Source organism: Erpetoichthys calabaricus, chromosome 18 (genome assembly GCF_900747795.2).
Source record: "Erpetoichthys calabaricus chromosome 18, fErpCal1.3, whole genome shotgun sequence".
Lineage (NCBI taxonomy): Eukaryota > Metazoa > Chordata > Cladistia > Polypteriformes > Polypteridae > Erpetoichthys > Erpetoichthys calabaricus.
The window spans coordinates 35,759,545-35,772,318 of NC_041411.2; the positions used below are offsets into that span (position 1 = coordinate 35,759,545).

A 12,774-nucleotide genomic window follows, 5' to 3' on the forward strand; every position below is an offset into this window, starting at 1 on the left:
CTGAACCATCAAAAATTGTGTGAGACCCACTGGTTATATAGAGCAGAGGTCAGCTCCTGGCAGTGATTGGCAGGTGGACCTGCTTCTTGGCGGACCATCACACAAAACACAAAGTTTACACAGGCCAAGAAAATGTGGCCGACAGTTAACAAAAGCAATATTAACATAAAAGACTCAGTGATGAACAAAAAGGACACAACACATTGACTTAAACCCCAGCCAGGGGAGGACCCTGGATGAAATACATTACTTTGTCATAAATTAGAGTATATTCTATTCTAGATTCATAATGTCTTTTGTCAAACATGCTGATTAAAAAGGCCTTCCATAAATGGTTACAAAATATCACTTTAGGCTTTTCAATTACTTTCCTTTTTATTTAGAAGAAAAGCACAGTCTAAGATTCACTCATGTAAGCAGTGCAGCGGTATTGCCATTGTTTCTATAAAAAACTAAAGTGGATCTTCGAAAAGCACAAAGGCCCAGGCTAAAAACACAATGACTCGGCCCTGGAGATTAGAGGATTGTGGCTGATAGAAATTCAAATAAGAGAGATTGGTACAGACGGTGTGTCATTCTGTATGTATGACGGGAGAGACAAAGATGAACAAAAATATGCTGTTAAAAAGATGAGTGTAAAGTGTCCAAAGTTGTTAGAAAATTGTTCTAAATACTACTAGCGGTCATAAAGACCTCATAAAGTTTTCACTTTTTCCTGATATGCAGACCAAACTGTCAGGTCTTCAAACATTCAGAAAGCGTTCTAAGACAAAACAAGATGTTCCATGAGGAGGATCAACATTTTAATTGCACAGTACAGGGTTATTGTCAATAACAAGAGTGTCATTCCTATAATGGACTTATTTTAGGCAAACGAGAAGGGGCTTAACAGGACTGGCTGCTGCTTCATACTACTTGTCTGTTTTTTCTTTGGCAGGTGTCCTTTGCTGGAAGTGACCGTATTGAGTGCCCACATAATATAGGCAAGTATGAGTATGTCTACAAAAATATATCTGACCAGTAACGTGCAGTGAATACACTTGACTTGAACATTCCTAGTTTTTAATCCTGTTTCTCTGTACGTTTACCATTTGTTTGCTCAGAGGTTGATGCGCTTGCTGCTTCCTGAGCAGCTCTTCTCTTCTCCACCCTAGCAACCCACTTCTTCTCTTCTTTCGTCTGCATCTTTCCACAATAAAACTGATTAAGTCAGTGTTTGTGTTGCAATTACTTAGTACGTTTTCTTTAATGTTTCACTTCAGCTGGCACATAAGTTTTCAATCTGCCTCAAGAATGATTTAAGATATAAAGAAGTAGAGGAAGTGATGGCGAAGGTGGTAGGGATGAGAACGGCGCCCGTACGCATGCGGCACACGGCCACCCTGCTGTGCGCTGCCGAGAGTTGATTCTACAATAAAATAAATTAAAAAGAAAGAGGAATAAAAATCATCACCCCAAAAGCGGACAGTAGACGTCACGTAGTATATGTGTACCAAATGTCAGGTCCATAGGTCAAACGGTTTGTGAGCTACAGGTGATTTAAAATCCTGGAGAGACAAAGGGACAGCCACAGTAGCGTATTATATAAGAAGATAAGATGGGCATTTAATTGTGTTAGAATTTATACAGTAGAAACATAAAAAATTCATTTGTTGCATTTATCATTTGGTTTCCTTTTGTGCATGGAAAATCCATCAAGTTTCCTAACTGCTAGCCACACTGTGCTTCTGAAGTCACTAAAGAGGGCTAATGCTATTAGTACGCTTCGCTGAATTCATTTTAAAGGCCTTGAAACTAAGCTTCCTTTAGCATTTTGGCAGCCACTGTCATGGCAATTATTTGGGTGCGTCTCAGGTTTGTTGGTGTGGACAACATTATATTGTTTATGTTTTTGTTTTTTGTAGTTTGTACATCTTGAGGCTAGGGATCTGTAGAAGATTACCGGTTCAAATCTTGTAAGCACTCCATTGGGCCCTTGAGCAAGGCCCTTAACCTGCAATCGCTTCGTCCTGGGTGTGACGTTAATCTGCATCCAACCCTGCAAGCAGGTCCTCCAACTTACAGTAAAAACTTGGGCGTGGATGGCAGGATTGGCACTCCAGCCACCGTAAAAAACCTCACACTGTTCCAGTGTAGTGCTGATGTGCCAATCCAGGTGGTACGTTGTGAGGTGGGTGCGGTCGCCTGCTCCAAACCCTCTGTCTCCATGTCTACATCTTGCTAATAATTTTACCTTGCAAGAGAAATGCTCTGGTGTAATATGTCTGATACAGTACATAACTTTCTGCTTTGTGTGTAAATCAACAGAGCCAGTATGGAATGTGGAAGTCACCACAGAGTACCTGCTCTTCCATCTTTATATTGACACCAGCATCCTTGCGTCATTTAACGCAGTGCTATGCAGCAGACAGCTCAGTAATGACAGCTGTGAGCCAGTGGTGCCAGTGCATACCATCACAAAGGTGAGTTAGTAAGAGCATGCTGGAAATGGAGTCAAGCACTTCAATACTGTTTGATGTTATTAACATTTTGTTATTTCACATTCCTGTTAGTAATTCAAGTGTTCTCAATTTATTGTCAGTCACTTACATCTGAAAACAAGACACTTCATATGGTCCTGAATGCTCCAGTTCAAGGGTTATGTGTGCAGGTAAGGAGTTTGATAAACGCAAGGGAATCCCCACTAAGGCTATTTAGAATGACACACTGCCGTGGAGAGTGTCTGATACAACGCCGGTTATAAAATGGAGCCTCCACATCATCTTTGTTGCTGTGGCCCCTATGCTCACTTGTAGTTTCACCTTTTATTTTTTGGTCTGTGAAAATGAGTGTCAGTTTACATAGGAAATTTTAAAAATGTAATTCACTTCTTTCACATGTCGTGTTTTCATATCTCTGCAGATTTGGCGGTCAGATGTTCCATTTGCTGGAAACAGAACAATATGTCCTGATTGTAAGTGCAGATTTTTTTTTTACTAAATAGCCTGAATCTTTACCATTGAGCTTTGCAATCACAACAATCCCAACACTATTTTATAATCTTTTAGAAAGATTCTGAGGCATTTTTGCATGTTCAGAGCTGTAACACATTTGTCTACAGTACAGTATGTATCTGGAGCACAGGCAGGTTAGATGAGATCTTGACAGAGTGAATAACAAATGGGCGCCCAGTCCAGGATTGAATCCTTGTTTATTTCTTTATTTCTAGGTCTTTATTTAATTAAAGATCATACAGTGTACCATCTTTTATTGGTGACTAGCTGAAATATCCAGCGTTGCCCAGGAGGAAAATAAAGTGGGGTTTTTTTCTAATTGTTTGGAAAAAAATATAATAATAAAAAAAAAACCACAACTTTAAAAATAATTTAACAAACAATGAAGACTCACTAATGTGCTTGTCTTGCAGTCTTGTATCTATGTAATCATCCAGTTGACGAGGGGCGCGGTGGTGCTGTAAACAGTTGCCTCCTTGTTCGCCCTCTGGTGGTCATTCCGAGTGTCACCTGGATGATAACACGCATACAAGAAGACCGCAAGATCAACGCCCACCCTTCCCATTCGGAAGTGATGTTGGAACATACACACACACGCACACACACACATTGACTTATATATATATATATATATATATATATATATATATATATAATAATAAAAGGCAAAGCCCTCACTGACTGACTCACTCACTGACTGACTGACTGACTGACTCATCACTAATTCTCCAACTTCCCGTGTAGGTGGAAGGCTGAAATTTGGCAGGCTCATTCCTTACAGCTTACTTACAAAAGTTAGGCAGGTTTCATTTCGAAATTCAAAGCGTAATGGTCATAACTGGAACATATTTTTTGTCCATACACTGTAATGGAGGAGGCAGAGTCACGTATCGCGTCATCACGCCTCCTACGTAATCACGTGAACTAAAAACAAGGAAGAGATTTACAGCACGAGCCACACGCGGGAACGAAGCTAAATGACGTTAATTTTTGACTGTCTTTTAATACTGTGTAAGTATACATATTAACACATGTGCAATTAAATGTGTGCATTTACGGGGTGATTTCTCAGGCTTAAAAGCTCACCTTTTATCAAACGCGGGAACAAAGGTAACTGACGTTGTTCACTGTCTTTTAATACTGTGTAACCATACATATTAACACGTGCAATTAAACGTGTGCATTTACGGGGTGATTTCTCAGGCTTAAAAGCTCGCCTTTTACTAAAAAGGTAAATGCAAAACTATTTTCAATCAGTTTATTGAAACGCTCCCGTTAAGGATTGCAATAACATATTTGCGAGATAAAAGAACGAAGTAGGGGGAAATGGAGGAACAGCCGCAAACAGCGAAGAGCAAAAAATTAATTAAACAATTGAGAACGGAGCGAGTGAAGCATACAAGCATGTTCATAAGGGAAACAAAGCACGGTGTAAAACGTAAGTTTAAATTAAGTTTATAGAAACGCTCCCGCTGCGGATTGCAATAACATATTCGCGAGATAAAAGTTTAATGAGAAGACACGAGGTATAAACGAACCACACGCCGTGGCGCAACGTTAAGGGCAACAGTTTCAACCATTCTATGATCTGCTTCTCGCAACTGAAAGACGGCACATGGCGGATGTTAGCCGACTTGCTGACCGCAACGTTAGGGGCTTCAACTATAGCGCTGACGCCACATCTCAGTGCCAACACTTTGCAGACTGTACTTAAAAGACACGCCCTCCTCACTGGACAGTTAAAAAGACCAATCAAACTAACGATGACATCAAGTATTACCCAATCAAAAGTAGGAAAGGAGGCATCTTCATAAAATGCGTGTGGGATGATTTGCATGACACGCTGCTTTAAAAAAAAATTATAAAAAAAATACGGGATAAATCCCGTCCAGTATTGATTCAAAACGGGACGCGCAATTTCATTCTCAAACGCGGCACGATTCCGTATTTTAAAGGACGGGTGGCAACCCTACAGTGCCAGGTAACCACCCATACAATCAGATTGTGATTCAGACTAGGAATGCAATGAATGTAATTACCCCGATCTACATATAAGGCGAAAGTCTTGCAACATTCAAAGATGATGGTTTGGGATAATTAGTACTTATTAAGTACACCATGGCACATAAAAGAGCTTATGAAGCCTTGAACCGAAAAAAGCAAGATCTCAGAGATCGTAAAAAAAAAAAAGGAGGTAATGTCGTTTTACTCGCTGTACATTTTAGTCAAACATTACCAGTTATTCCACGAGGGAGACTAGCAGATGAACTCAACGCGTGTTTAAAATCCATGCTTCTCCCACGCTCGGTTATATGTCGCGTGTTCTCGGGTAGGTACACCAAAAAATGTATACATTTAAGCATGTAATGGGCAAACAAAAAATGAGGTATACCCGAAGGCACTGCAGTAGTACTCAATGTAACTTTACTTCTTAAAGTAAAGTTAATGTTTTACTGTTTAATAATTTATACGCTTCTTATATATTGTTCAAATTCTTTTATCAAAATACCAGTGACAGCGCAATGCACGATAACATGGAGTGAATACACCATACGCATCTGCCCACGGCCACCCTGGTGTGCGCAGATAGGAGTTGATTCTAAAATAAAATAAACATAAAAAGAGTAATACAATCATCACCCATAAAGCGGATAGCAGACGTGACGTATTATATGTGTACCAGATTTCAAGTCAATAGGTGAAACGGTTTGCAAGCTACAGGTGATTTAAAATCCTGGACAGACCAACGAAAAGCCACGGTAGCAAATTATAGAAGAAGATTTTACTGTTTAATAATTTATATTTATATGAAATGTGCTTCTTATATATTACTTCATATTCTCATATGATAATGATGTTAATGTTGTTTATATTGATTTCTATGTTATTGTAAGTGCATCTATGTGTGTATATGTATGTATGTATGTATGTATGTGTATATATATATATATATATATATATATATATATATATATATATATATATATATATATATAAAAATATGTGTATATGTATATATAATATATCTGTATATGTGTGTGTATATGTGTATATGTATATATATATGACAGCAACACTCATAACAATGACAACACAATTACATTGACAATCATGTTACGTTATTTTTAAAATGTTTCCTTTACTTTTTCATAACCTCTTTAACACACTACTTCTCCGCTGCGAAGCGCGGGTATTTTGCTAGTATATATATATATATATATCTATAATAATAAAAGGCAAAGCCCTCACTGACTGACTGACTCACTCATCACTAATTCTCAAACTTCCCGTGTAGGTGGAAGGCTGAAATTTGGCAGGCTGATTCCTTACAGCTTACTTACAAAAGTTAGGCAGGTTTCATTTCGAAATTCAACGCGTAATGGTCATAACTGGAACCTCTTTTTTCACAATAACTGTAATGGACGGCAGCTCGATGGCCGTGGGAGGAGGAGTTGAGTGTCACGTCATCACGCCTCCCACGTAATCACGTGAAAAGACTGTGAACGCAGTAGGGACAAATGAAGGAGGAGCCGCAAACAGCGAAGAACAAAAAATTCATTAAACAATTGAGAAGGGAGCGAGTGAAGCATACAAGCATGTTCTTAAGGGAAACAAAGCACGGTGTAAAACGTAAGTTTAAATTAAGTTTATAGAAACGCTCCCGCTGCGGATTGCAATAACATATTCGCGAGATAAAAGTTTAATGAGAAGACACGAGGTATAAACGAACCACACGCCGTAGCGCAACGTTAGGGGCAACAGTTTCAACCATTCTATGATCTGCTTCTCACAACTGAAAGACGGCACATGGCGGATGTTAGCCCACTTGCTGACCGCAACGTTAGGGGCTTCAACTCTGGCGCTGACGATATTCGATTCTCGAGAGGGGATGCAGTGAGTGTGTATGCCTGATGAGCCCAGAATTAAGGAGAAACACGTGTCGCATACTCTTTGCAGTATTTGAAAGTAAACTATTAAAACCATTCTATGATCAGCTTCTGGGAACAGAAAGAGGGCACGTGGCGGATGTAAGGCGACTTCCTGACCAACCACAAGCGTAACCTGGCAGGTAACCATCCATACAGTCAGATTGTGATTCAGAAAACGAATGCCATGAATTTAATTACCACGATCTACATACTGTCAAATAAACGAAACACACGCCGTAGCGGGACAGCTGTGAAAAGCGAGGTTCACAAAAAAACAGATCCTTAACAAATTGTTATTGGTATATTTTCGATCCGTTTAAAAAGGTTTTATTTTCTTCTTAAAAAATTAAAAGCAGTACTTCGCCGCAACAAAGCGCGAGAATTTGGCTATATATATCTCCTTCTCACAATTAAAAGAGGGCACATGGCGGATTTTAGACGACTTCATGACCAAACATAAGTGTTACCTGCCAGGTAGGGTTACCACTTTTAATACAAAAAAATAAGGGATGCATACTGCAGCGGGTGCCACATCCCAGTGCCAACAGTTTGCAGACTCTACTTAAAAGACCGGCCCTCCTCACTGGACAGTTAAAAAGACCAATCAAACTAACGATGACATCAAGTATTACCCAATCAAAAGTAGGAAAGGAGGCATCTTCATAAAATGCATGTGGGATGATTTGCATGAGACGCTGCTTTAAAAAAAATGATAAAAAAAATACGGGACAAGTCCCGTCCCGTATTGATTCAAAACGGGACGCGCAATTTCATTCTCAAATACGGGACGATTCCGTATTTTAAAGGACGGGTGGCAACCCTACAGTGCCAGGTAACCACCCATACAATCAGATTGTGATTCAGACTAGGAATGCAATGAATGTAATTACCCCGATCTACATACAAGGCGAAAGTCTTGCAACATTCAAAGATGATGGGTTGGGATAAGTACACCATAGAACATAAAAGAGCTTATGAAGCCTTGAACCGAAAAAAGCAACATCTCAGAGATCGTAAAAAAAAAAATAGGAGGTGATGTCGTTTTACTCGCTGTAGATTTTAGTCAAACATTACCAGTTATTCCACAAGGGAGACCAGCAGATGAACTCAACGCGTGTTTAAAATCCATGCTTCTCCCACGCTCGGTTATATGTCGCGTGTTCTTGGGTAGGTGCACCAAAAAATGTATACATTTAAGCATGTAATGGGCAAACAAAAAATGAGGTATACCCGAAGGCACTGCAGTAGTACTTAATGTAACTTTACTTCTTAAATCTTAATGTTTTACTGTTTAATAATTTATATGCTTCTTATATGTTGTTCAAATTCTTTTATCAAAATACCAGTGACAGCGCAATGCACGATAACGTGGAGTGAATACACCATACGCATCCGCCCACGGCCGCCCTGGTGTGCGCAGATAGGAGTTGATTCTACAATAAAATAAAATAAAGATAAAAACCCAGGATTGTTTTCTGCCTTGTGCCCTGTGTTGGCTGGGATTGGCTCCAGCAGACCCCCGTGACCCTGTGTTCGGATTCAGCGGGTTGGAAAATGGATGGATGGATGGATAAAAAGAGTAATACAATCATCACCCATAAAGCGGATAGTAGACGTGACGTTCTATATGTGTACCAGATTTCAAGTCAATAGGTGAAACGGTTTGCGAGCTACAGGTGATTTAAAATCCTGGACAGACAAACGAATAGCCACGGTAGCACATTATATATATATATATATATATATATATATATATATATATGTATATGTATATGTGTGTATGTGTGTGTGTATGTATATATATATATATATATATATATATATATATATATATATATAATATATATATATATATATATATATATATATATATACTAGCAAAATACCCGCGCTTCGCAGCGGAGAAGTAGTGTGTTAAAGAGGTTATGAAAAAGAAAAGGAAACATTTTAAAAATAACGTAACATGATTGTCAATGTAATTGTGTTGTCATTGTTATGAGTGTTGCTGTCTTTTATATATATATATATAATATACACACACACACATATAAACATATATATGCATATACATATATATACATATCTACATATATATATATACATATACACATCCACATATATATACATATATATATATATATATATATCTATATATATAAAAATGGAATGGGTGGGTCGTCGGGTGGGCCTTTTTTTCATTCCGTCGTTTTTTCGACGTTTTGAAAATGTAGAATGATTATTTGATTTTTTTGTTTTTATTTGATCGTGTCTATGTAGCCGCCGTCGTAATAAAGTATCGCTAAAATCGTACTTTATTGTAATTTATTTTTGACGTATAACGTCGCCGTCGTCGAGGTCAGTGATACCAGTGCAAAAAATCTGCTTACGGTTGAAAGACACGCCCTACTCACTGGACAGTTAAAAACACCAATCAAACTAACGATCACATCAAGTATTACCCAATCAAAAGTAGGAAAGGAGGCATCATCATAAAATGCGTGTGGGATGATTTGCATGAGACGCTGCTTTAAAAAAAAAATGATACAAAAAATACGGGATAAATCCCGTCCAGTATTGATTCAAAACGGGACGCGCAATTTCATTCTCAAACGCGGCACGATTCCGTATTTTAAAGGACGGGTGGCAACCCTACAGTGCCAGGTAACCACCCATACAATCACATTGTGATTCAGACTAGGAATGCAATGAATGTAATTACCCCGATCTACATACAAGGCGAAAGTCTTGCAACATTCAAAGATGATGGTTTGGGATAAGTACACCATACAACATAAAAGAGCTTATGAAGCCTTGAACCGAAAAAAGCAACATCTCAGAGATCGTAAAATAAAAAATAGGAGCTAATGTCGTTTTACTCGCTGTAGATTTTAGTCAAACATTACCAGTTATTTCACGAGGGAGACCAGCACATCAACTCAACGCGTGTTTAAAATCCATGCTTCTCCCACGCTCGGTTATATCTCGCGTGTTCTCGGGTAGGTGCACCAAAAAATGTATACATTTAAGCATGTAATGGGCAAACAAAAAATGAGGTATACCCGAAGGCACAGCAGTAGTACTTAATGTAACTTTACTTCTTAAATGTTAATGTTTTACTGTTTAATAATTTATACGCTTCTTATATGTTGTTCAAATTCTTTTATCAAAATACCACTGACAGCGCAATGCACGATAACATGGAGTGAATACACCATACGCATCCGCCCACGGCTGCCCTGCTGTGCGCAGATAGGACTTGATTGTACAATAAAATAAAATAAAGATAAAAAGACTAAAACAATCATCACCCATAAAGTGGATAGTAGACGTGACGTACTATATGTGTACCACATTTCAAGTGTATAGGTGCAACGGTTTGCGAGCTACAGGTCATTTAAAATCCTGGACAGACACACAAATTGCCACGGTAGCAAATTACAGAAGAAGATTTTACTGTTTAATAATTTATATTTATATGAAATGTGCTTCTTATATATTACTTCATATTCTCATATGATAATGATGTTAATGTTTATATTGATTTCTGTGTTATTAAAACTGCATGTATGTGTGTATATGTATATATATATATATATATATATATATATATATATATATATATATATATATATATATATATATATACGAGCTGTATATACCCGGCGTTGCCCGGGGCAGAAGTAACCTAATCGGTCAAACACTTACATATATAAAAAAACCGAACCTAATCGGACAAACAGCTTCATATATACAGAAGCGAACCTAATCGGACAAACAGCTAATCTATATACATAAGCAAACCTAATTGGTCAAACAGTTACATAAATACAAAAGCAAACCTAATCGATGAAACAGCTTCATATATACAGAAGCGAACCTAATTGGTCAAACAGTTATGCATCTGCACAATAATTTTACAAAGATTATGCGTGTTAACAATCATTAAAAAGAAACGATTGAGGAACTCTTCTTCTATATGTGATGAAGCTGGATGAAGCTGACTTGACGAAGACGTAGGTGGCATAGATTGGTTTTTCTAAAACAGAAGAAAAAAATGAGTATCTATTATTATTTTAAATTAGAATGAAAATGAGAACCTTGATTAGAGATAGATTATCCGTATTAAAATATGTGCATGAATAAACTTTTGCTAACTCTCTAGCAAAAGTTTATTCATACAAATTGGCATGGGATGGCTTTGTGAAAAAGTAAAAATTAGATAAAAATAAATTGAGAATGCGTACTTCGATTTGACTGAGATTATCTTTAATGATGAAAAAAAAGTTTAGTATGTTTTTTTTTCCATACGGGAAGGATGTAAAACCTTACATAGGCACCCTTCAGCCCGTACTGAAGGGTAGTGTCAGATTCTTACTGACTAAAAAACACCCTTTTTATTCCACAGCTACCCCAAAAACCACTATTAGGCATTACTTTGGGGTGGCAGTAGTTTAGTTATGAAACAGCTGGGTCCTGAAAAAAATCTGTCTTATTAGTGGCTTCATCACATATAGAAGAAGAGTTCCTCAATCTTTTCTTTTTAATGATTGTTAACACGCATAATGTTTGTAAAATCATTCTGCACATGCATAACTGTTTGACCAATTAGGTTCGCTTCTGTATATATGAAGCTGTTTGATCGATTAGGTTTGCTTTTGTATTTATGTAACTGTTTGACCAATTAGGTTTGCTTATGTATATAGATTAGCTGTTTGTCCGATTAGGTTCGCTTCTGTATATATGAAGCTGTTTGTCCGATTAGGTTCGGTTTTTTTATATATGTAACTGTTTGACCGATTAGGTTTACTTTGGAATATATGTAAGTGTTTGACCGATTAGGTTACTTCTGCCCCGGGCAACGCCGGGTATATACAGCTCGTATATATATATATATATATATATATATATATATACACATATCAACATATATATATACACACATATATATACACATACAGATATATATAATATACACATATATATACACATACAGATATATATATATATATATATATATATATAATACACATACAGATATATATATATATATATATATATATATATATACACACACATATATATACACATACAGATATATATATACACACATATATATATATATATACACACACACACATATATATATATATAGCAAAATACCCGCGCTTCGCAGCGGAGAAGTAGTGTGTTAAAGAGGTTATGAAAAAGTAAAGGAAACATTTTAAAAATAACGTAACATGATTGTCAATGTAATTGTTATGAGTGTTGCTGTCATATATATATATATATATATATATACATATACACATACACATATATATATATGTGACAATGACAACACAATTACATTGACAATCATGTTACGTTATTTTTAAAATGTTTCCTTTACTTTTTCATAACCTCTTTAACACACTACTTCTCCGCTGCGAAGCGCGGGTATTTTGCTAGTATATATATAATATAGAGAGAGAGATATATAGATTGAAAGATAGATTTTTATATATATATATATATATATATTATATATATAAATCTATCTAATATAATATCTTAATACATAATTCGCCAGCCTCCTCACTCACTCACGTCCATCCGAAGCCCAATGCGCAGTCGCCTTATGTGCAGCTGCCCGAAAAACCTTACAAGACCGACATCGTGGCAGGTGGCGGATTTATGGCCGCGAAAATTCAAAGATAAAGGCGACTTCGACCGACATCCAACCCCAACATCGCAGCAGGCAGCGGATTTACGGCCGCAAAAATTCAAAGAGAAAGGCGACTTCGATTAAAGCTCTAGAGGCCTGAAAGGCAATTTCGACTACAGCTTGAGGCCTAATTACGCATTCTGATTCA

General features: G+C 37.2%; 1 protein-coding gene across 2 annotated transcripts in view; it reads left to right on the forward strand.

Annotated features, from left to right (window-relative positions):
• The window catches only part of LOC114668677 (interleukin-17 receptor E), an 88,732-nt gene that overhangs the window by 58,565 nt on the left and 17,393 nt on the right, over positions 1–12,774 (forward strand). For both annotated transcript variants that reach the window (XM_028824552.2, XM_028824554.2), the window contains exons 12-15: positions 938–983; positions 2,308–2,462; positions 2,582–2,650; positions 2,902–2,953. In XM_028824552.2, the coding sequence (XP_028680385.1) occupies positions 938–983; positions 2,308–2,462; positions 2,582–2,650; positions 2,902–2,953 (322 nt within the window). The remainder of the gene's footprint in view (positions 1–937; positions 984–2,307; positions 2,463–2,581; positions 2,651–2,901; positions 2,954–12,774) is intronic.